Source organism: Mauremys reevesii, linkage group 8 (genome assembly GCF_016161935.1).
Source record: "Mauremys reevesii isolate NIE-2019 linkage group 8, ASM1616193v1, whole genome shotgun sequence".
NCBI classification, from domain to species: Eukaryota; Metazoa; Chordata; order Testudines; family Geoemydidae; genus Mauremys; species Mauremys reevesii.
The window spans coordinates 52,086,110-52,111,091 of NC_052630.1; the positions used below are offsets into that span (position 1 = coordinate 52,086,110).

The following is a 24,982-nucleotide window of genomic DNA, read 5'->3' on the forward strand; positions in this document are numbered from 1 at the left end:
GGACAGATGGTCAGGAATACAGTGCAGTACTAGGGCTGTACAGGATTTGCTAGAACATGCTGCATACTTTTGCTATGGAGAAAGGTCTATCAAATTGAATAGGGAGCTACAGATATTTAAAGAGCCTTCTGGAGAGATGATGCTTAGTTCTGTTGGGGTTTTTTGAGCATTCTACCTGTTCTGTGGACCATCCGACAGAACTGAATAGAGAATCATCGCATAGGACGTACGGGGCAGTTGAAGAAAGCTATAGAAATGTTGCTGTTATCTATAAAATTCATGACAGTTATTAGCTCCCTGCTTTCACTATCTCAGGGGAAGTACATCAGGATTTGTAGTTTATCCCTTTAGTTTACCTTTAGTCCCCTAATAAGAGCCCATCTCTCTTACCAGGTTCATGTCTCACGAGAACTTTGCCTGTGTCCTGTCCTAGGGCGCCATTAGTAGCAACAAGCAGCAATACAGCTCGCTTACCCCACAGATGGCTGGAGTGTCCATTTCAGGCACAGGCTTCCAGGCCATAAAGGGGCTTGTCTTTCACCTCCTTCACCCAACCAAAATCCTCCATGGAGGAGACTGGTCTGGGTGCGGGGTGCTAAGCCTTCGCACTGGGCTGCCTCCACCCCACAAAGCCCGGGGCCCCGCTCACTCCTCTAGGGCAGAAGGGCAGCAGCTCTCCTGGGGATGGCAGTGCCTCTAGGAGCAGGGGCGGCTCTAGAGAGTAGGCTGCCCCAAGCAGCGCGGAGCGCTGCGCCGCCCTTCCCCAGTCCCGCGGCGGGTCCCCTCTTCCCGCGGCTCCGGTTGAGCTCCTGCCGGCGTGCCTGCGGCAGGTCCACCGGAGCCCGGGACCAGCGGACCTGCCACAGTCATGCCTGCGGGAGCTCAACCGGAGCCACGGGAAGACGGGACCCGCCGCAGTCATGCCTGCGGCAGGTCCGCTTGTTCCGGGCTCCGGTGGACCTGCCGCAGGCATGCCGGCGGGAGCTCAACCGGAGCCAAATGCCGCCCCCAGGGAAACGGCCGCCCCAAGCGCCTGCTTGGCGCGCTGGGGTCTAGAGCCGCCCCTGTCTAGGAGCCAGTGTGGCTGATCTGTGTCAGCCTGGCTGCAGGCTGTGCCCCTTCCCCACCCCACAGCCAGATGTGTGCCAGCTTGGCCTCCAGCCCCTCCCACTCAACCCTTGGGCAGCACCAGGCCACTGGGCTGCTGCTGGAGCTCATTAACAATTGAGATTAACACAGAGAAAGGAGCTGGAACAACAAGGACCCCACCTTGCTTTCTGCTGTGCTGCCCGTTTGCTCTCCCTGGCTCAGCTACCTCAGCCCAGAATCCAACAGCTGGTGAGTGACAGATCTCGGGGAACACTATTCCCCAGGGGCTGCCCACTTACTGCTCCAGCCCTAATTTGCCCTTTGCAGTCAATGCTTCGGCTGCACAGGTGGAGAATGCAGGAGCTATTGGTATTAGCTTTCATGAGCACCCTATGTGCCTCAGTTTACCTGGTTGGCATTAGCCTGCCCATCTGTCTGCGGTACAGCCAAAGGGGGCTATTGGGGTAAACAAGCAGGAAATGAAGCAATAGTTGGGATAAGCCACCTGGGGGAAACAGCTTCAAAGGAGCTAAGATGACACTGGTTGAGGCTATTACGTGGGAAGATGCTGTTCTCCAGGCGGCAGGCAGAGGAGGTGTCGGGGGTGAAAGCCTAGCGCTGTAAAAGACCAGGACCAGCTATAAAGCTCCTCCCCTGGTTTTGGGAGGTGGGTCATCATCAGCTGCCTGCGTGGGGGACACTACCAGAGACACACTGATTGAGGGAGCACCTGCAGCAGGCAGGCTGTTCCAGCTGGAGATGAAGGTAAGTGGGTGAGAGGACCTTGCCAAAGGCTGCAAGGGAAGCTGAAGGTGTAAGAGAGAGGGAAGGTGGGGCTAGACCTGTATCGTGTGATCCCTTGGCTCGGTGAATGATTAATATGTAAGTCTGAAGCCCTTGTTTTCCGTCACTTTAGTCAGCTGATGCCCCAGGCTTCTGGAGGCAAAGGGTTTACAGGGGCCCAGCCCAGCTGGGCCAGCTATGATTGGGAGGCAGGGGGCTGCAGCCCAGAAACCCAGTCAAGGGATCAGCCCAACACCATGGGAGTTCCACCCAGGGAGGGGTGAAGGTAGCGAAACCTGTCTCCAGAGGGGTTCACTCATGAGGTCTCATGTACCTGGGCCAGCGCTTCTTACCAGCCACCCTTCTTTGAGGAGATGCCCACCTCGCAATGAGTGACACAGCAGAAAGATCTCAAGCGCTGCCCAAGCGTATGGAGTCCTGGATAATGCACAGCCTCTGACTGATATGTTACAGCGGGGTGCCCCTTTGGGCCTCCTCACTTCTCCTGGGCACCGGGCTTCTGCAGTGCACATGATTCCAGCCAGATCATGTTGTGGGGGTTGGGAAGAGAGAGGTTGATATTTTGGGCCTTAATAAAAACATTCCTAGTCTATCCAGCCAGCCTAACTGGAACGATAGAGGCCATCTCTAGGGCTCCAGCTCTGGGGCTGGGAGAAGCAGTTATAGCACCCCTCTGCTCCTCAGCACAGCAGGGTGAAAGGAGCAATGAAATGGTGAGACGCAGAGGGTGTGCCATTCCTGCACCCCACACATGGGATGAGCTGGAATGTTTCTTCAAAGCAAACTCAAACGTCTGTGTCCAGCCCACTTTATATCACAGGCCCCTGCTCGTTTCCCATCCCAACCCCTCCACAGTTCATGCTGGGGGGCTGGTATGGTGCAGGCCAGTCCATGGCGCTTGTTTGAAGCTAAGTGACCTGGTAGAAGGTGTTCATCAGCATGGCAGCCCCGCCTGAGTGCCAGCTTCCCCTGGCATGGCTCTATAGCATGGGGGAGTCCTTCTTGTCCTTTGGAGCCTCAGGGTGATTGGGAGCGCTGGTGGGAAGGCTGCTGCCCGTGGAGTTGTGGCTAGCCGCAGATGCAAGATTCATTAGGTCAAAGGGCAAAGGGAGGACGATAGTGGAAGGTTTCTCGGCAGACAGGCATTGCAGCATGTGCAGGTAACGGAGCTGGACAGCAGCTGGGGAACTGGCTAAGATATCGGCTGCCATCTTCAAGGATTCGGAGGCAGCCTTCTCCCCCTCGGCTGCGATCACCTGCAGCACAAGGGAACAAACGGCTGTTTCTGCACTATTCCATTGGGTTGGCCCCCCCGGGGCTGGCAGGAGCTGTGAGGGCCTGGCTGATGGGAGCTGACATTGTTTCTTACAGTGAGTCTGAGTGAAGATGCCAGGCTGGAGTCGCTGCAAGCTCCCCCCATGGCCTGTGTTCCTGCCTTAGTCTCTGCAATGCCTCCTGCTGAGCAAAGGAGGGAGTGGAATAGTCCATGCAGCCAGAGTTCCTCTATCACTTCTCTGCTGTGCCCTCTGCTGGAAGAGGTTGGGACTGCAGCAGGGTAACCACGCTGCAGCACCTACCTCCTCCTGTGTTAGTTTAAAGTGGGGTTCCCCAGCCTGTGGGTCAAGTACCCCTAGGGCTGGTCAGAGGGGCCTTCCTGGGGATCTCGACTGGGCAGAGCCCTCCTGTGGAGGAGGGCTATAGGAGAAGCAAAGGAGGGAGCAGCCAGTCCAGGGTTTGGGAGACAGGCACTGTGCACCAGCATTTAACCTGCCCTCTCCTGTTAGGATGCCCATCAGCTCAGTGCAGGGACAGAGGCAGCCCCTGACTCAGCCAGCAGGGAGCACCAGTGGGAAGAGTTTGATAAAGGGACTGCTCCATGCGCAGAAATGGCTGGGCTCCACAGAAGGACATAGGCATTGCAACACAGAGTGTGGAGTGGCAGGGCTGCTGCGGGAGAGAGTCCCCTTAGGGTAGGGAGGGGCACCCCTCCCATTGCAGGGTGCAGAGGGGCAGTGCTGTGAGCGGGAAGGCGTGTGGGATGAGGAGCCAATAGAGGTAGGGACGGCTGGGCCCTCGGGGGAATCTCCTCTCCTGGCGGTGTATAGGGTCTCTGCCCAAATGGCTGGAAAAGGCTGGGAATTGATCCACATGGGAATATGGGGCATTCGCTGGTGTCCTACCCGCACTTTGGCCTGTCTCTGGGCCTCTGCTTCCACTGCCAGGGACTGCTGCAGTTCAGCTGGCAGCCGCACATGGTTGCTGCAGGAAGAAGAGACTGGAGTTACACGGACCCTGGAATTCCACGCCCACGGGTGGTGCCAGGCTGCTACCCTGTCTGACACTGCGCCCCAGAGTCTCCTTCCTGTGCTGGGGCAGGTTACAAAAGCCCCTGGAGTTCGGATTTTCAGCCTTCCAATCTCATTCCCCATCTAGCTGGTCCCAACCCACCTAGCACTGGAATCAATGGGGGCCTTCCCAGGGACACTCTGATTCTTGGACTAGGGTCTGCTATTGGCCAAGCTGTGCTTTTCTCCTTTGGAACCGGGCCAGGAAATCTGACCTGCAATAACAGAGCCAGATCCCCAGCTGGTATAAATGGGTGTAGCTCTGACGACATCCATGGCACTAGACTGAGTTACCCCGCTGAGGTGCTGACCCCAGCTGAAAAACACAAGAGCTTTTTGTGCCATTTAAACATTTGCAGTCCAGTGAGTGGAGGTGCTGAGTATGTGGGCAAAGGAGAAGGGCTGGGTGGGGGCTCGGGGCGCTGAAGAGGTGACACCTGGATAGAGCTTCAGGGGCAAATGCGGAAAAGGAGCAGACATTAGCAAGCAGTGTTTGCACAGGGGTACGGGGAGGTTTCTTTACCCCGCTGGGTCTCCGCTTCATACATTTCCTACCTACATTTCTGTTCTCTCCACCTTGATTCCCCAGCGACATGTGACTGCATCCAAGGCAACCTGTAGAGATGGGGATATACTGACCGTAGGCAGTGTGTGTGGCCCTGTGCCAAGGCACTTACAAACAGGTCAGATATATGGTTCACTGCCTGAGTGCTCGTGCTGGAAGGCTGTGTCTGCTATGGATACTTGTGTGTGCTACAGAAAAACACTTCTGGTTAAAAGGCTCAAGTATCTCTAAAGGTTGGACACCAAGAGAAATCCCTGTGGCAGGGCAAGGAGGTAGCTGCCATGTGCGTCTTCATTGCTCTTGGCTTCTGGGTCTCACACTGTGCTCAGGAAGATTTGCTCCCAGAGAAGTCAGCTGACTCAGAAGCACCATTGCTGCCTCAAAAAAATCCAGTTCTGGTGTAACTCCACTGAAATCAGCAGGGTGGGGCCCACTTACACCAGGCCTGAATTTGGCCTTGGATGTGTCATTTGAATCTAGATGGCTGATCATTTCCCAGCTTGGGTTGCTTCCCCCAAATTCCTCTCAGCAGCTGGATTTGTGTCAGCTTTGCTGCAGCTGGCGGAGAAACCCACCGATTCCCTGCTTTGTCTGTGGCTGCGGCCCATCAGGACTGTGTTCTGCCAAAGCACTTTGCCCTCGGACAGCCTCTCAAATCCAAGGGACTCAAAGTATAATCATCACACTGTTGACTTCCATTGGGTGCAGCAATTCACCTGACGCTACGACTGATCCCTGCAACTGATCACTGTGGGCTTCTTATAGGCTTTCCCTGAGGCCCTTTATACACTTTCACTGTGGGTTGAAAGATCGATCTACAGCACTGACCCAGAGCTCTGGCCCCACAGCTGCCCACCTCCACGTGGAGATACCTTCATTTCCTGGCCAATGCTCTTCCTCTCCAGGAGGATTTCACTGAAGGATCGATGGGCCAGCAAGCGCTTCATGGTTGTCTGCACCAGCAGCTGGACAGCGCTGGAGAGGTTGGCCACACTGGTTAGGAGGAGAGAGGCATTTTCCATCCGGTAGTAGCAAACAGCATCTATTTCCATAGTAACCATGTCTTTGGTCACCACCTAGACAGAGAATTTGGGGGTGATGGAGCTGGTTCTGAAAACTCTAGGGTGGGATGAAGGAGCTGGGAACACTGCAGGAGAGGAAGAATGGCCTTGTGGGTAAGGCATTGGGCTGGGACTCAGAAGATCTCAGGGATTCAGGTCCTAGCTCTGCCCCAGACCAACTGTGTGACCCTGGGCAAGTCACTTTGCCTCTCTTTTCTCTCCTGCTGTTGGCCTGTCTTGTCTATTTTGCATGTAAGTGGTTTGGGCAGGGACTGTCTCTTACTATGTGTGTGCAGCACCTAGCACAATGTGATTATCACTGACTGTTTACGGCAGCGTCCACTGCATGCTAGAAGTCATGCAGGACGGTCCCTGCTCCAAGCTGCTCCCACACTAAGACTCTCAGGTGGGGGCTCTAGATGCTGCTATTACTAGTAATGCAGTCGGGTATAAGGCATGCAGGGAGAGGGAGCCAAGGAAAGAAATGAAAAGAACGGATTTGGGTTTAGGGCGGGCTGCTCCCCACTGGTCTGTGCCTGCCTAGACCCTGGAAATGACAGACTCTGATCCCAGCAAGCTGTCCTTCCAAGGCTGGTACAGATGGGGGGTCCTTCAGATGAGAGCTTAAGAACCATGCTCCAGCCTCCTCTGCATGGGACCCCCTGGCACTTTTTGTAAGAATCTGGCCCAGTGTCTTTGGCCAAAAACTCTTCCTCCTCCTCCTTGTCGTGCAGTATTGTGTCGTGCTGTGCTGTACTGGCCATTTGTGCATTGGATTGTGTTTAGTGTGCTGTGTTGTGCAGCAGTGTGTTGTGTTGTGCTGGGCATTAGTGTGGTGTTGCCCACTTTATGTATTCAAAAATCGTGAACTTGGATTAAAAATGGTGAGATTTTAAAGTCCAAGCACCCCACCTGTATGATTTGTGCCTTCTAGTTTCTGCCCCTTTAGGGTGAATTTTGGTCACATTTGGGAGCCTTTCTGCACAGCTATGAAGCCTAGATACTGAGCATTGATTAAGGGGGGAAAAAAGTGAGATTCTTCCCCATTCGCCTGACTCCAGGACCTGGGGTTTATAAAAAACACCAAATATCATAAGACTGGCAATAAGATCATGAGCACTGAGCAGTGTGCTGTGTGCCAGTCGGCTAGTGTCCTTTGCCCAGAGCTGACTGCATCCCAGCTGTGCTGGCCATGCACTGCTTGTAAAGCACTTTGGGAGCCCTCAGAATCCAGTGCTAGCTAAGTGTGAGACACTTTTATTGCTTCAGGGCAGAATGACCAACACTAGCCACTGGCTGCAGTTAACTTCAGGCCTCTTGGGTGGGTGTAATATTATGTGCCACCTTCCCACTAGGGAGCAAATAGATCTAACCAGCCATAGGAAAGACTAATGCTAGAGATGCAAGGAAGGAAATGGGAGGGAGTTGGCTTACCTCATGGAAGGGGATCTCTAGGGTTTTGAGGCGACGGTCTACCTTGTGGTATGTATCCAGACAGGGAAGGAAGAAGAAAAGGCCTAGGGGAGGAAGAGACAGAACAGTGACTGGTGCCATGGAAGAAAGTTCCACTTCCTGACCCAACAGGAGCAAACCTGGGGCTACATAGGACAAGATAAAGACCAAGAGAAGGGCCCAGAGCTGCAGCGTCTCCAGCTCTAAACACCTGCCCAGATGTCCTGCTGCAGGAATGGGCGGGGGAAGGAAAAGAAACTCTTCCCAAAAGATGTGGCAGAGACATCAGACCCTGAGGGGTTCCCCTGGCCACCCAGTGCTAAGGTTTTAGAGTCACTCACTGTCCCCCTTCACATGTTCCCCACTCAGTGTGCTGGGTTCTCATTTCACAGGTGAGTCCACATCTTAGCACCAAGATGGGTCTGAGCTGTAACATTTGGAGCAGGATCCAGATCAGAACAAGCTGTGGGCTGTTTGGATGGGGGTTCTGGCTCAGGCCCATGGCTGCCTAAAGTCCTCACGCGGGGGCTTAGAGGAGGGGCCTGCTAGGCCTTTGGGGTCTTAATGCAAGGGCCCCCCAGGCAGCTAACATGTGGGGAGTGTGGATGGAGCAAGCTGAGCATGGCACATACACGCAAAGGGCCCCATGAGAGGAGATGGGTAGGGAGATGACCACAACCTGCAGTTGGGGGTGGGAAAGGGGCTGTACTTCCGCCTCCTCATGGTTGGGAGGGGGAAGGGGCATGAAGCCTGACCCCACCACTTCAGCAGTGGTTGGAGGCATAGAGGTGTCAGGAGCCCTACAGGAGCTGTTATTGCCAGGAGAGGAGCCAAAACAAGGCTCCTGAGAAATGCCCTCTCCTTTCTTGGCTCGGCTGCATGGAGCGGGAGAGGGCTGAGGGAGCCACAGGCACTGGGCACAGGATTTCCAGATGCCCCCTCACCCCACTCATCTCCTGTGATTGCAGCAGCCCAAGGAGCAGGCAGCCCTGTGAGGAGCCAGTCGCCTGCCCAGCAGAGGGCAGTGCCTGCATTGCCAGCCATTAGCAGACCTGGTCGGAGAGGGAGAGTGCCAGAGCCTGCAGGGGTGGGGGGGTTAGGAGGACAAGGCCATTGGACGGGGGCAGAGGAGAAGGGCGGATCCACCCCATCACAGACTCAGGATAAGCAGAGGCTGGCTTGGGTCAGGATGTACATTTGTGGTGGGTGGGGTGAGGGGGCACAGGGAGGGGGACACTGGGTGTGGGATCCCCTGGGAACAGTGGGGATGGGGTGGCTGGCTCAGCACTTCTGGGAGCCCCCTGGGAGCCTTGCACGAGTGTGGTGAGAGAAAGGGGTGAAGGAGTGAACAAATTGCTTACCGGGCCCTCGGGGCCTTCCAGGAAGGAGGCGCCCAAGTCGGAACACGATGGCTCTCTCGTATTCCCGCACAATCTGCAGTGGGAGATAGAGAGGCTGGAATCGGAGGGGGTGGGCTCTGGGGGAAGAGCTGCAGCATTGGAAGAGAAGCTGGCGAAATCATTGTTTTGGGAAAACCACCGAAAGGCAAACTGCGCCGAGCCAGCCAGCCAAAGCTGTCAGCTGGCATAGCTCCATTCACGCTAGAGCTGCTATCTCCATTTACACTAGCTGAGAATCTGGCTCAGAGACTATATGGCAATTGCAGCTGTGGCCTGCTCCCAGCCCCTGGAACTGAGAGCAGGGAACCTGTCTCTCGAGTGCTCTCAATGATCCCCCTCCGCCAGGGCCTACGCAGCGTAGAGGAGGAAGCCATTTGAATCAACACTGAGGGGGCAAGAGCCAGATCTGGGGTGGGGCGAGTACATTGGGATGAAGAATTCTGGGAGGGGTGGGGAATGACTGGGACTGTGCATTGGGCTCGGGGGAGATTGTGATTGGCTGTGCAAGGAGACCATGACAGGGAGCTGGGGATGGGACTGAGAGCCACTGAGGGGGAGGCTGAGATCAGATGGGGAGCTGGGGGAGACTGGGAGTGGGAAGCAGTGGAGTGAGGGAGGAGAGACAGATCTGAGAGGAGCCAGAGTGCAAGGAGACAACTGGGACTGGCTGAGCGGAGAGCCTGGGGCAAGGGGTCAGATTGGGGGAAGGACGCTGAGATTAGACCAAGAGGCTGGGACTGGGAGCCAGTGTGGATGGGGACTGTGGACATAGGAGGCTGAGCGGGAGACAGAGACAGATGGGTTGAGGAGCTGGGAGCAGGGAACTGGGATGGGTGGGCAAAGGAGACGGGGATTGGGATGAAAAGTCTGAGGAGTGGAGACGGGGACTGGCTAGGTGAGGAGGATAGGCCTGGGACAGGACCAGGTTGGAGGGGAATGGGCAGAAGAGCCTGCACACTAGACCACACTCCCCTCCACAGTCTGGAATGGAACCCCAGGTCCTTGAGACCATAGGTGCTGATGGTGCAGCAGCACCCGCTGGCTTGAACCCCTGGCTTGAAGTAGTACTAACAACCAAATACATGGTAATGCCATTCTTCTGCTGGGATTGGATAACTGGGAAGCCACCTGGCTATGTGTCTCATCCCCCTCTAGTGCTGGGCCATACAGAGAATAACAACCTACTACGGCCATCAGTTACTCCCTTAGCTCAAGTAGCAGAGGGCTGAGTGGTGTATGTAAAGGTTCTGACCCTGCTGAGGAATTACGTGGGAGTCAGTATGATGCCACATGATGGAATTTCTGTGTTTTCAGTTTGCTTTTTTAAAACTCTAGGAAATGACAAAGCTATGTTAAAATACTACAATAAGGTTGCAAAGTTGAGCGCACCACGCATAGCCTCACCTTCATGCAGAACCAGACAGAAACGGGGAAGGTCAATATGATGAAGAGAAGGGACAAGATGGTAAGAAGCCATTCACAGATACCTCGACTGGGAGATGTCATCCCTAAAGAAAAATAAAGAAAGAACGCATTAGCAGGTGCCTATTTCCATATTACTGACCAATTGACACCTGCTTGCATGGTCAGAAATCCAGCTTCCTCCAGGTGTTCAAAACCTGCTCAGAGATAGGCAGAGTATAATCACCTGGGCTGGAATTTGACCAAGACACCCATGTCAGCATTCAGGGCCTGGCTTAAAAGGGTAAAAACATGGTTGTGTGTGAGCATTTTGGGGCAGAGGGCTGCATCACCATATATATTCTGACAGCACCATGGGAAACAAGTGCTGACCAAGCACTACTGCTGGTACTGTACTTTCAATATTCAATAGAAATACTCTGAAAGTCCCAGCAAGGAAGGGGCAGTCAGTGTGTCCCATTTCCCAGGTGCAGCCTGTGCCAGCATCTCTCCTGTCAGGGTGCTGTAGCTTCTCTGGTGGGTTGGGTATAAAGCTTTTATCGCTGTGTGTTTGGGACGATTCCATTGCCCAGGAGCATCGGAGCCCCAGGGCAGACTCCCAGCTGGACACATGAACCAGACAAAGCCAGCACTCGTTCTAGGAGGGCACCAGAATCAGCTGAAAGCTATACTCCTCTCAGCTGTTTTAAGCGGAGCCTGCATTATTCATTTGGGACTGGTACAGGGGGATCTCAGGCTGGGCCTGTGTGTCCCTTTGAAATGGATTCCAGCTGCAATCTCGACCCTAACGAGTGTAGCACTGTGTATGGGTGTGTCTGCTATGCCTGGAAATCCACACCAATAGGAGGGACTAGAGGCTGCAGCCCAAACCCCAGGCTTGTGGTTTTGGCAAGCCAGGGCATGCCACTTTTCCATTGGTGCCCGTAGGAACAAAGGCCCAGATCCTCCAAGGTTTTAATGGGAGTTAGGTGCCAAAATACTGCTGAGGATCTGGGCCAAAGTCTTTGTGCCATGGCATGAGGCCACAGTGTGAAATGGGCAGCTGCAAAGAACACATGCTTTGTGTGTATGTGTGTAGGGGGGAAGTTTGCTGGAACATGGGAAGAAGGGTGAGACCAGCGGCTTCCCCATGGTTAGTCTAAGGGTCCTGAGCTCAAGGAGCCCATTGAAGACCTTTGACAGGGCTGGCAGCTGGCTCTGGGTCTGCACGTTTACTAACCTGAGGGTAGTGTCTGATTCACTCCTGAGGAGGCTGCTCCCTGGGCAGTGAATTACTAGAGGCAACCCAGTGCAAGGTGAAGTTGCAACAGCTCTTTCTTTTGTGCCAGCTTTATGGGCCTGGGGATCCACAGCACAAGCAGGAGCAACAGGTGCTGCCTCACCACACTGTGCTTCAACCTTGACTCACTGGAGCCACTCAGAGGCTATCACCTATCCCCATTCGTTAGCAGTATTGCTGGAGGCCTGGCCCCACGGTGCTCAGGATACGCACAGTAAGAGACAGTCCCTGCCCCAAACAATAGATGAAGGAAGAAGTGCTGTTATCCCATTTACAGAGGGGGAACTGAGGCACAGAGAGACTAAAGTGACTTTCCCCATGGGGAATTTGTGGCAGAACTGGGAACTGAACCCAGCTCTCCCAATGCCTAGGCCAATCCCTTAGCTCAGGGGCAATCCTGCTGCTTAGAAGTTAGTAAGTCTTTGGCCTTTACGTGGCTGGTGCCACTAGAGCTAAAGCCCCTGGTGAATTCTGTGATGTGGGCATCTCTCCTGTGGAACATAATGTTACCTAAGGATCATCAAACAGAGATTAGAGGGAAACAACTCTTATTCCCCAGCCACCCCAGGGGGATGGGCAGTGACTTCCAGAAGAAAGGCTACCTGGGCTCATACTAATTCTCTGAGCCACACAGTCCTTCAGTGTTAATGCTGTGACTTAGAGCAACAAGTGAGCCTTCCCCAGAAATTCTGGCTCTTAACTTTGTCTGAGCTGTAGGACTGGATTAATTGCTATTTATGGAGGAAGATACAAAAGTGAGACCTGGCTTTTGTCTATATTGGCTGGTGTGTGTGTGAGAGAAACAGGATAAAGGCTTACAGTGAAAGAATGATTGTCTGAGCCTGGGTGTTTATTTACTAATGGATAGTACAGGAAGGAGAAAGATCAGGAAGCAGAGATCATTTTAAATGGACACCTCATGTGTCCTGATAGCTCTGCTCTCTCTGTAACCTACCAGCTCCTGCAATGCTTGTGCATTTATAGCCCCTTCCATTCAGGAATGAGTTAAGCTTCACACACTCCCTGTGACATAGATTATTTCCCCTACTTAACAGACAGGTCAGCTCACTCTCCCAGGCTCATACACATGCACATGCACCCTGTGGCCCAGCTGAGACCAGAACCCAGCTCTTCTGCTAGCAGGCAGGTGCTCTAGTCCACTATGCTCCATTGGCTCCCCTAGTTTTGGCTTTAAAATATTCCCCCTTTGAACCTTCCTCTCTGACCTGCCCTCAGTAGCCAGGTATGAAGGAGAGCAAGAGCCCCCTTCTCCTACTGAGCGGATACTGACTCCACCCTCTCCCCAAAGTGGGCATGCTCCAGCTTCCACTGGCTGCCCTTAAAAGATGGTCTTTCAGGGCTACTGCCCCCTTGAGAGGACCTGGGGCTCTAGTGGGCAGATGGCTTCCTGCTGAGTGCAGGCATGCCCCTGAAAGTGGAATGCTTACTCTTTCCAAAGGTGAGTTAACATCCCTGCTTCCATTGACCACTACAGTCTCTTCTGCTTTTAGGTGCGCTCTGCAGAAAGGCCAGGTCTAGAGAGGAGCTTGAACCTAAGCCCCAGATGCCAATACACAAGCTTTAAGGGTTCAGAGTCTGTATCTGAGTTTTGCAGCTGGATCTTCTCCCTACAACAAGTTGAACTAAACCTGTGGCTGGAAACACTCCCAAACTGCATGTGTCCTTGGAATCTCTAGCAATGCTCTGATTGTGTGGCTTGGTTTCTTGGTTGTAGCAATGAGACGCTCCCTGTAATCAAGACATAACTCCTTGGAGGAAGGAGGCAGCTGTAGAGAATTAATCATCAGAGAGAGAGAAGCAAAGCTGGGGCAGCAGAGCAGCTGGATTGGGGAGGGTTTTTGCTGCTCCTTGACATTCTCTCCCATCCCTGTGATGCCAGGACTGAACAGATCAATTCTATGGATAAAGCATATGCCTGTTGGCAGTACAGTGCCAATGTGCAAAGGCTGAGAGGCCAAGAGCTCTATTGATCACCTCTGTTGATCAGTTCCCCTCCTTCCCCCCTCTGCCAAATCCCTACCCCTGGAACTGGCCACCTCCATCTGTTTTCTGTGGCAATAGGTTGGTTCAGGTGTGTTCTGGGCAGAGCAAGGCTTAAAAGCCACCTAGGATAACTTTAGTTAGAAACTTCTTCCATCTAAGGGCGGTAAATAATCCCCCGTGTGTCTCAGGGCTAAGGGGTAATAGAGCCTGTGAAGCCATGGCCTAACAAAACTCATGAGCAGCGCTCTGAGGCCTAGAGGGATGCGGGGTGGATGCTGCTTGCTGCTAAATTCATTGCTTTATTAGAAACGGAACAGGTCCTGATGTCTCTGAGCAGCCTGGCTAGCCCCAGGGCCTGGTGCTGAGCCCTTCTGAAAATCTAGCCCTGGGGGTTTGTGTGATCACTTACTCCTGCGTCATGCACTTATTGCACCTGCTTTGCTCTCCCTTTGCACTGGTGTAAACGATGATACAGGGATCAGACCAGAATTGGACCCCAGTGCCCCATGAGCCAGGAGCCTCTGTGCCTACCTCTCTCATGCCCTTTCCAAATCCTACCTTCCTCTTGCCGCTCGCTTTCCAGCAGTGCCATCACCTCTGTTTCCTCGTCGAAAGACACCACATCGTCCACGTCCACCACCGTGGAGCTCAGCACCCTGCTGTCTGTCTCTGTGGGGCTCTTCCCCTCTTTGGCTTTCCCCCTCTTGAGCCCATCTCTGTCCTTGCTGGCTCCTCTTCTGCTCTCCACCTTCTCTCTCCTGCCCTGTGAGTCTGCGGGCTCTCTGTTCCTCCTGTGGGACTCCCTGGAGGAGCTGTGAGACCGCTTTTCCATCCTCATCGGGCTGTGAGCGGAGGAGCATGCAGCTCTTGGGAAGCAGCTTGCTGCGACGGCAGGATGACTGGTCTTGGGAATTTATCAGGGAGTGGAGGAGGTGGCAGGCGGGGGAGGTGCAGGAGGTTTTGAGCATGCTTTGGGCTTGTTAGACTTGTGGACAGTGAGCCAAGCAAGCTGTTTCCCAGACACTGTCCTATCCCCCACCTACCCAGCACTGGCAGGGGAGTTTCAGGAAGGCTCAGTCCTCACCGCTCAGATGCCAAGATGGTGGAATCCATGATGAGGGTCTGTGTGCTCTTGCATGACTTTGTGTGAGTGTCAACGCATTTTATGCCAAAGGGGTCTTTTTTGTGCATCTGTAAAGTAACTCCTCCCCCCCCCCAGTGCAGCATCAGGCTCGTGAGGCTGCTGAACTCTCTTGGCATCACTAGCACCATGACTTGGGTGGAGAATCCCAAACCTTTGCTGTTGAAAGCAACTGCCCAAGTCAAATCCTGAATATTCCCCATGTTTAGAAACTATCTCCATTAGGGCTTGGGATGGAGGGATTGCTCCCCACTGGCTCTGCTCCCTAGAAACAGGTGGTTGGGATCCCGATGCAGCAGGGGCACATTGACATACAGCTGTTCTCATCTGAATGTAACAACTACGTTGCTTTTCAAATTCAAGTGAGGCAGTTTGACGCCAATCGAGCAACGTGCTCCCTTGAGCCAAGCTCAGTTGAATTTAGTGCGGCTCCATTAGGGCTCAGGGCACAGGGCTCGTTGCAGGATGAACAATAATAATACCTAGCTCTTTTCTAGAGATTTTCATCAGTAGATCTCCAAATGCTTTACGTAGGAGGTCAGAGTCATCGTCCCCATTTTACAGCTGGGGACACTGAGGTATGGGGCCTTTAAGACTCTTGTTTAAACGACAGAACTGTAACTTTGTGCCTGAAATACATCCTCAGGGTCTCAAGATGTGAAGTGTCGAGGGGGGTACAACAATCTGCGTATGTAACTCATACACTCAGCGGCGGTGTGAAGGACGCCCTTTCACTTGCATGCTAGATCAGACGGTCCCATTGGGTTGTCAGTACATGCCGGTTAGCAGGGAGAGGGTTAATTCTTACAGGGTAAACTGCATAAAGCTTTTCACTCAGGCCTCTGGGAGAGGAAAATTCTGTTTCGTGGCGGTTTAAATTTGGGGCTCACGGAAACTGGTTTCAATTGATGGGGATTTTCCCTCTTCCTGAGTTAACAAAGTTTATTATTTTTTTTAAACTAGGCATCCACTTAGCAGAGAAATGACAGGCCCAGGGTGATGTTTGTTCACCTCCAGCCTCTGAAACTAGAACGAAACAGAAATGCTCTGAGCGCCTGTCTTCTGATTTGGTTTCTTCCTCTGTTTCTCTTCCCCCCCGCCCTCCCCTTGGTTCTTATTGGTATCTGCTATTAGACTGTAACCGTTCCTTTCTGCACTTCCCGTTGATATCCTTCACTTCCTGTCCCAGACCATTGCCAAATGTTGCTGTGCGCTGATACCTAGTATCAGTATTCTGCCCACAGAAGGGGCTGCATTTTGTTGGTGGGCAAAGTAACTAACAATACAGCAGCCTTCATTTCCATATGGGGCCAGAAGTGTGGCTGGTCCTTTGTAGATCTGTATGAAGCACAGGAAACTTGTATATGCACATTTAGATAGTTGTAAATAACAGTATTTAGCATGGGATGTTGAAGTTAATGGCTATACTAAAGAAAATAAGGATCTTATTATAGAGAGCATTGGAATGAATTCTTGTGCTGCTGAAAATTCAACCCCGTGTGACCCTGGATGTTAAGAAATAAAAAACGAGCAGCTGAAATGTTCAAGCCTCTTTCCATTAAAATGAAACAAAGTGACTTTATATTTGCAGAAGTAATCCCCTTCCCCAGAGAAATCTTCCCCAGCCAAGTGACTTGGTACGCCCAGCTTCTACACTAGCAGCTATGACCATAGTCTGACTTCTGCTTGTGACACCTTGGTAGGTTCAGCCTCATCCGGCCCAAACACTGTTGTCCCAGTGGTGGGGATGCAAGCACTGAAGATCTCCCATCAGCTGCATTGCCAGACAAGGGAAGCCAGTGCAAGGAGGATGTTAGAGTCTACTAGGATGACCATACATGCTGTTTTGGCTGGGATAGTCCCTTTTTTAAGCTCTGTCCTGGCTGTCTCAACTCTTTGGGCAAAACTGGGCATTTGTCCCATGTGCTCTTGCTGACTGATCATCAGTCGGCAAGAGGAAATGGGACAAATGCCCAGTTTTGCCAAAAAAGTGGGGGGTGACCTCTAAGGGGGCACAGAGGAACATGCAGGGGGGATGGAGATGAGCAGTGATGCCAGCTCCATGAGGGAGGGAGGGAGGGCTCAGGGCGGGCAGCAGGTGTGGTTTGGGTTCTCGGTGGGGGGGAGCTTGGGCCAGCTCTGCACAGGCGGGCAGTGGGGGGAAAAAGGGGGGCCTCAGGCTGGCTCTGTGCAGTGTCCCATTTTCCATTTGAGAAAATATGAGCACTCTAACTTTTACTCACTCTCCATTCCCTATGAGGAGTGAGATTTGTCTGTCAGGGCCATGCTATGTACCAGCTCACTCTGTATGCTTTCTTCCATATGGGGGAGCTGCTCACCAACAAAGCAGAGGTTAGTACTTGCTCAGGCTGACTCTGGCATCTGAGGATTTCAAGCTATCCTAAGCAATTTGGATGGATTGAGGGAGAGCTTCTTTGGGCCTATCTGTACTGCAGACACAATTGTAACTGAGTTGGCTAATGTGGTTAGGCCCAATCTATGCTATAAGAAATCAGTTCAGCAGCTAGACAATGCTAGTCCTCAGTACACAGAAGCAGCAACCTCCCTTCTGATGAGTTGGTGCTGACTTAGTGCTGATATCCAGAGTTTATCTAGAAGCACAGCTGTGCTGTTGTCCAGCAGGTATGTGCGTTGTTAGAGGAGGAGAAAGAGGAAGGGAGTAGTTAGCGTGACAACAATCTTTGTTTTCTTTTGGATTCCTGTTTTATTGGAAATCTTTGCAGCCCGCTAAGTCAGGATATTACAGGCATGCCTGAACTCTGAACTTTCTACTCCCTGGTCTAGTTTGTAGTGTTAGGCTCTTGAAAAATTCTTTACTGGCAGATGTCTGGTCCCAGGGAACTGTTGAATACATGGGGCTACTGTCAAGCAAATGGAGTTGGGTAGGTACTTGGGAGAAAACAGTGATACATAATTAATGGTGTCCTTAATCATCCACAAATGCTTTATAAACAATATACATACCAAAATTGCCTGTTTAATCAGGTATGTCAACATTATGGAACAGTGTGGAATGGGAAGAGAACAGAGAAGGATCCAACAGGAACTGCAAGTGGAATTTCAGGTCAGCAGTAAGTAATTCTGAAAGTTGGTCAGACTGCTTTGGCTATGGCCCTTTCTCGCCAAAAGTACGGTGCAATCTTTAATAACTATAAGAGCCTGGACCTTTGATTTCTTGTCTGGTGTTCTGGATGCTATTTCCCAAGGGTTCTTTGTAAGAGCAGTTTGCAGCTGAGCAACTCTCAGCTGATCTCAGGAATTTGGATTTGAGAATAGTGCAGCATGTTTACTCCTGCCCTGGGGAAAATCTGTGTAGAATGAAGACAGGAATTGTTTACTCAAATGCAGGCATTTCTCCCCATTTTCTCCAAACCCCTTAATCTGTAGCCTGAGTCACTGGGAATTGTACTGAAATGTACAACTTTTTGGAAATAAACAAAATAACTGAACAGGCATCACAGATGAACTAAGGAACAGAAATAGAACATTGGCCTGAACACAGGACTGGGAGTCAGGAATTCTACTCCAGATTGATAGTGATTCCCCTTTTACCCTTGGGCAAGTCACTTAACTTTTCATCCTTGGATTTCGCCTCTGTAAAGTAGGGATTATAAACAGAGTTCTGCAAAAATATTCCAAAAACTATCAAAATATGTAAAATGTATCTGTTTTAATTTTGTTGCAATAAATTAAAATTGGTCCCTTTCTTTTCTCAGTTTGTGTGTATGTAAAAGGGGAATAATACCTATTTTACACAGAGGTACTGATTAATATTGAAATGCTTTGAAGGGGTAAAGTGCCAACTATTATTCTATCGTGTTGGCTCTAAAGGACAGTCACTTTGTTATAAGATGACTGATTAATAAAGAGATGGAGAAAATTGGCTTGATTGCATGGGATCTAAAGGACATAAATCAATACTCTTCTACCCAGAAAAATCATAGAATCATAGAACTGGAAGGGATCTCGAGAGGTCATCTAGTCCAGTCCCCTGCACTCATGGCAGGAGTAAGTATTATCTAGAGTAGACCATCCCTGACACCCATTTGTCCAACCTGCTCTTAAAGATCCCCAATGATGGAGATTCCACCACCTCACTAGGCAATGCTTAACCATGCTGACAGTTAGGAAGTTTTTCCTAATGTCCAACCTAAACCCCCCTGCAATTTAAGCCCATTGCTTCTTGTCTTTTCCTCAGAGGTTAAGAAGAACAATTTTTCTCCCTCTTCCTTGTAACAATCTTTTATGTACTTGAAAATGGCTATGTCCCCTTTCAGTAGTCTCTTCTCCAGACTAAATAAATCCAATTTTTTTCAATCTTCCCTCATAGGTCATGTTTTCTAAGATCTTTAATCAGTTTTGTTGCTCTTCTTTGGACTTGCTCCAATTTCTCCACATCTTTCCTGAAATGTGGCGCCCAGAACTAGATGCAGTACTCTAGTTGAGGCATAATCAGCATGTAGTAGAGCAGAAGAATTACTTCTCATGTCTTGCTTACAATGCTCCTGCTAATACATCTCACAATTATGTTTGCTCTTTTTTGCAACAGCATTACACCATTGACTCATATTTAGCTTGTGATCCACTATGACCCCCAGATCCCTTTCCGCAGTACTCCTTCCTAGGCAGTCATTTCCCATTTTACATGTGTGCAACTGATATTTCCTTACTAAGTGGAGTACTTTGCATTTGTCCTTATTGAATTTCATCCTATTTACTTCAGACCATTTCTCCAATTTGTCCAGATCATTTTGAATTTTAATCCTATCCTTCAAAGCACTTGCAACCCCTTCCAACTTGGTATTGTCCGCAAAATTTATAAATGTATTCTCTCTGCCACTATCTAAATCATTGATGACAATATTGAACAGAACCAGACCCAGAACTGATCCTTGCGGGACCCCACTCGTTATGCCCTTCCAGCCAGTGGTGTAACCAGGTTCTAAGAGCAGGGGGAGCAAACATAAAAAAGGCGCCTGCCCTCGGCTCCTCCTCTGGCCGCGGCTCCCTGGCTCCTCCAGCCATGCCGTGCCCCCCCTCCTTGTCTGGCTCCTCTGGCCACACTGCAGCCATGCTGCGCCCCTGCCCCTCGCTCCTCTGGCTGCGCTGCCCCCCCTGGCTGTACAGAGAGGCTGGCAGAGGACAGGGGGTTTGAGGGGAGGGATGTAGAGGGTGGGTGGCAGGGGACAGGGGTACGAGGGGAGGTGAAGGGGCGGATGTGGAGTGAGGGGGACGGGTTGATTTGAGGGGAGGTGGAGGGGAGGATGTAGGGAGGGTGGCAGAGGACAGGGGTACGAAGGGAGCTGAAGGAGAGGGAAAGGCAGGGGAACGGGGTACATGGGAGGGGTACACGGGGTATGGAGCTTGGGGAGGGGTTACCGGGGATGGGAGTGGGCTGGGGTCCCTGGGGCTCTCTATGCAGAGGGGGCTGGAGCTGCCCTCAGGACTGGGAGAGCCTGGGAGTCCGCTGCCTGCCCTTCCGCTGCTTCTTTCCGGGGCCCAGCCCAGCCAGCAGTAGAGAGAGCAAACCCCACCATGGCGAATCTCCCAGAAGCCCCTATCACATGGCAAATCGGTAGCCAAGATCGCGCGTGGCTCAGCGGCCAGGAGCTGGGGGAGCTGCAGTCTGGCTCGCTCGCTCATCCCAGGGGCGCTGCCCTTTCTGGGGTTGCTGGTGGAGCCTGGCTGTGGGCGGGTCATGCTGACAGGCCACGGCGGGAGGGGGGAAGCGCTCTCCCCTCCTCGGGGGAGTTTTATTCTGGTGAGCCGAGGGTGGCACTGAGGCTCCTGCTGGGAGTGACCGGCTGCGGGTCCGCCCGGTGTGGCTGCCGCGTGGAGGCGGGGGAGACCCCTCCCTGTCCCAGGACCCAGTCAGTGCAGGAGGCGGGGCAGGCACCGAGCCTTCATTGCAGCAGGCTGTGCGCGGAGCTTGTCATGAGCAGCGCAGAGCCGCGGTGTCCGCTCCTCCACCATGCACGGGCTCTGCTGCTGCCTCCGCTTTGCAGCTGCACTAGAGGGGCTCTCCAAGGGGCCCGGCCACCAAACCGTCTGCATCAAAGTTATCTGCGGGGGGAGTTGCGGGCTGCCATGCTGTGTCCCCCCCGCTCCTCTGGCCGTGCCGCCCCCTCCCCATGGCTCCTCCTGGTGTGCTGCCCGCCCTTGCCTGCAGGAGCCCAGCGCTGCCCAGCAGACCAAGCTTCAGAGTGGAGGGAGCATAGGCCCCACCCGCTGGCGCCATGGTAACCCCTAACTAAGGCACTGCTTATGGAAAATGTGCTGAGGAGAAGTGGCTGCTTCCCCTGCACCCTGCTAGCTACGCTACTGCTTCCAGCATGCCTGTGAACCACTGATAACTACTCTCTGGGAACCAGTTATGCATCCATCTTTTAGTAGCACCATCTAGGTTGCATTTACCTAGTTTGTTTATGGGAAGGTCATGTGAGACAGTATCAAAAGCCTTACTAAAGTCAAGATATACAACTTCTACTGCTTCCCGCCATCCACAAGGCTTGTAACACCAACTGGGATTGATTAGTGCCCTTTCATTTCTTTCCAGGTCCAGGGCCCTACGCAGCCCCACTGCGGCGGGGGGGGGCAGGGGTTGGCCCCAGGCCTCTGGGGGTCAGGGGCTGGCCCAGTCCTCCGCAGGAGGGCAGGAGCAGGCTTGTGGGGCTAGGGGGAACCATCCCCCAGCACTAGCTGGCAGAGCAGGTTGGGGCCGGGTTGCTCCACTTCCTGCCACCTGGTGAGTACAGGGCGTGCCCGGCTGCAGACCCCTGGGATGTTGCTCAGAGGAAGGGGTGGGTCTGGGGAAGATCTGGGGCAGGAAGAGGCAGGGCTCAGGGGAAGAGGCGGAGCAGGGGCAGGGGCAGCTTTCCTGGGCGGCTCAGCTGACCGGGGGATCAGGCTGCCCACTGGAACACTACGCAGCAGCATAGTGCCCCAAATTTCCTGGTGCCCTACGCAGCAGCGTACTTTGCATATGGGTAAGGATGGCCCTGCCCAGGTCTTAATGATTTGTCTGACACTTTCCAATACTTGCATAATTTTGTACAAGCCTAGGTTTTGGTGCCATAATATACACACTGTGCCATTACATTGTGCTGTTGTGTTGAAACATCAGTGTTGTGGGGCAATGATCCTTTCTGGGAATTTTCCTAACCTTTCATGAGGTAGGTCTGTGGAATGTGTAAGGCAGAGGTGGGCAAACTACAGCCCACTGGCCACATCCGGCCCGCGGAACCGTCCTGCCCGGCTCCTGAAATCCCGGCCGGGGAGGCTAGACCTCATCCCCTCCCTTGCTGTTCCTCCTCCCCTGCAGTCTCAGCTTGCTGCGCTGCCAGCGCTCTGGCCCGCCGCCCCTGCTGGGCAGCCTGGCGTTGTGGCTGACTCTGTCATGGTAAGGGGGTGGGGAGCGGGGAGTACCGGGTGGCAGTCAGGGGACAGGGGGCGGTTGGATGGGGTGGAGGTTTGTGGGGGGGCAGTTAGGGAATGGGGAACAGGGGGTTGGATAGATGTGGGTGTCCCAGGGGACCTGTCATGGGGAGGGGATGTGGATAGGGGTCGGGACAGTCAGGGAACAGGGAGAAGGGGGGGTTAGATAGGGGGTGGGGTCCTGGGAGGCAGTTAGGGGATCCTGGCAGGGGGTGGTTAGGGGGCAAGGAGCAGGGGAGATTGGATGGGTCTGGGATTTTGAGGGGGGCAATCGGGAGTGGGAAGTGAGAGGGGGCGAATAGGGGGCAGGGGCCAGGCTGTTCGGGGAGCCACAGCCTTCCCTACCCGGTCCTCCATATAGTTTTGCAACCTCGATGTGGCCCTCGGGCCAAAACATTTGCCCACCCCTGGTGTAAGGGCTTAAAGTTGATGCTAATTGGAGATTGTGTGTTCATGTTGTGGAGCTAGGCTGGAGGTTTATGTTGGGGTGTGGTTGATTTTTTTCTTATTCTTTTCCCCCCCATCCCTTTGCTTTCTTTGAGCCTGAAGGGGCAGGGCTCAATCATGATTCTGTGGCAGATCCTGGGCCTGCTTTCAAGGCCCCATTGCTCTCATTGGTTTAGCCAGCTGTGCTGTCAGGTCTGTCTGAAGCCCACGTAGAGATCTCGTGTTTTGCTTTGTGCCTCACGAGGTTATGGGTTACCAGGATGAGCACAGCTAGCAAGGCACAGTAGGACATGGCTCTGTGGGACACGCCTGGGGTGGCCTGAAGGGTCAGATGGGAGCTCAGCAAAGGGACCACTCAGTACAACTTTCGGGGTGCGTTTGTACTGTGGATGCCTGTCACCTGGGATGGAACTCAGCCCTGGCTGCTCCCCCACAGGACCTGAGGGTCACTGTGGGACCCCGCCCCATGGGCAGCTCCCACCTATGGAAGGCTGGCCTGGCCCAGCCCCAGCAGGGGGCGGGCTGCCTCAGCGCAGTACCTCGCTCGCACCACTAGGTGGCATTATGTGCCGCTGGTGAGGCTCTAGCGCCCCGGCGCGGCTCTCTATGGTCTCACTGGTAGAACGCCCCTCCGGCACCGCCCTATGGTCTGGTGGGAGGACACAGGGGCGGGGTGTTTGTGCGCAGGCGCGCAGGGTGGGCACCACGTGAGGCAGCGACCCGGACACGAGGACACAGCCCGAGCCCGCGGGAGGGTGAGGGTGGGGGCGGGACGCTTCTGGGGGGATGGGAGGGAGGAGGACTTGGGGCAGGAATCGCCATGGGGGAGGGGCGATAACAGCAGAGGGGGCGCTAGCTAGGGAGAGGGAGAGGCAGTGGCAGTATCCCCGGGGGTGAGGGAGGGGCAGTAACTGCATGAGGGACAGTAATTTCGTGGGGGGAAGAGCAGTAATTCTGAGGGAGAAGGGGACAGGCAGATGCAGGGGCAGTAACTGTGGGGCAAGGGCTGTTGTGCTGCACTCTTGGTGCTGGCTCAGACTCCCCCCTCTTACCTCCCCCCCTTTTCCCCCGCTCTCCTTCCCCCCCTCCCCCGCTTGCCTGTCTCTAGGGCTTGTTATAAAAGTCCATCACTGACGTGGTTCCAGTGCCTCTCCTCTCTGCTGAAAGCTGCGCGCTCTGCTCACTCTGTCTCTCCCCTAGCGCAGAAATGTCGGACCAAGAGCACCTCATGGACTTGCTGAGGAAAGAGGTGAGGTCGCTGCTGATGGCTGTCAAAGAGGGCCTGACCCCAGTGCAGCTGGAGCAGGAGTACCGGACTATGATCGGCAAACCTCTCCCATTGCGCACCTTGGGCTACCGATCCACCATGGAGCTGGTGAAGGACATGCCCGATGTCGTCAACATCTGCTCCGGTAGAGATGGCTGTCTTGTACTGAAAGGTGGGTGCGTGACTTCCCTGGCAAGAGGAGTAAATGACTTGGGAACCCTCACTCAAGCATGGAAAGGCATTCAGTAGAACAGGCTCATGCTGTACTTGTAGTCTGTATGTGCATGATACAAGGCTGTTGTAGCTTGTGGACCTGGATGTGGAGCATTTGGACGTGGGGGAAGTTATCCAGATCCTACTTCTTTCTTGTTTCCTCACCTTTGGGAGCAGAGTCTTTGGAATGATCAGCAGCAGCACTGTTTTGGGAGGAGTGAGTTTTGCAAAATTGAAGAGGCAAGCAGCCTCAGGGGGAGGATGAATTGACATTTTAAAATCTTTTTTTAAGAAATAAGAGGGGTGATGTGGAAATGCTGGGAGAGCATAGCTTAGTCTCCAAAAATGTTCATAGAATTCTTTGGTAAGCTCCATAATACCAATCCATCAGTCCAGAGAGATCTTGCAAGGCTAGCTATGTGCTCCCTATAACTGAGGGTATTCAGGGTTTAGTATTAATAACATCGTCTCTCACTGGTGGTGCTGGCTTGTTTTAAAGGAATGTAGATAGTGCTTTTTAATTTGAGGCCTCCCAAAGCACCATGCAAGCGGTGACAGATATGGCAATTTCCTGATGATGATATTGAATTAAGGTTAAATAGCTTTGGAGTCCACTGTATTATAAATGCAAAGTTTGTATTATTGTATTGTATTATTGTGGGATTGTATGCAACTTCTCGTGGAAGGAAAGACTTGGCCAATGTATACCCTGAGAAGTGTTGAGTTTCAAAGGACTCTTAAACAATATGCCAGACAAGGAGGAACTTTTGGGACAAAGTTTAAGTGGGTTTTCTAGGAAATACCTGGGAGGAGGTGAATGCAGAGTGCCTCCTCCGGACCCAACTTTTTGATGCTATGCCCAGAGGAGAGTGCCATTGTCTGACTGACGTATGCATGGCCTCTCAAACGCAAAGACACAAGCAGTATAAAGGAAAGGCCAATCTATGAATGTGTGTTTTGAGCAAACAGCTGTTGTAACCATGGAAAAGCTCCATAGGGGGGTTCGAAGGAGCAATCACCTACTAGAACTCTTGCTCA

At 52.9% G+C, this 24,982-nt stretch overlaps 2 protein-coding genes across 5 annotated transcripts in view; one reads left to right on the forward strand and one right to left on the reverse strand.

The window, feature by feature from the left end:
- Positions 1-1,152: 1,152 nt before the first annotated feature.
- Positions 1,153-14,281, reverse strand: NPHS2 (NPHS2 stomatin family member, podocin). Its single transcript, XM_039486664.1, is given in 9 exon segments — positions 1,153-3,149; positions 4,074-4,152; positions 4,798-4,853; positions 5,676-5,879; positions 7,299-7,381; positions 8,678-8,750; positions 10,121-10,224; positions 13,980-14,260; positions 14,262-14,281. Coding segments are annotated over 9 exon segments (1,176 nt in total). The 3' UTR covers positions 1,153-2,873.
- The window catches only part of TDRD5 (tudor domain containing 5), a 43,725-nt gene continuing 31,483 nt past the window's right edge, over positions 12,741-24,982 (forward strand). The window contains exons 1-2 of one of the 4 annotated variants that reach the window (XM_039486661.1): positions 12,741-12,876; positions 23,665-23,903. In XM_039486661.1, coding sequence (XP_039342595.1) covers positions 23,672-23,903 — 232 coding nt within the window. In that variant the 5' untranslated portion in view covers positions 12,741-12,876; positions 23,665-23,671. Of the gene's footprint in view, positions 12,877-23,200; positions 23,220-23,664; positions 23,904-24,982 lie in introns of those variants that run through there. The other 3 variants (XM_039486663.1, XM_039486660.1, XM_039486662.1) reach the window with 3 other exon arrangements.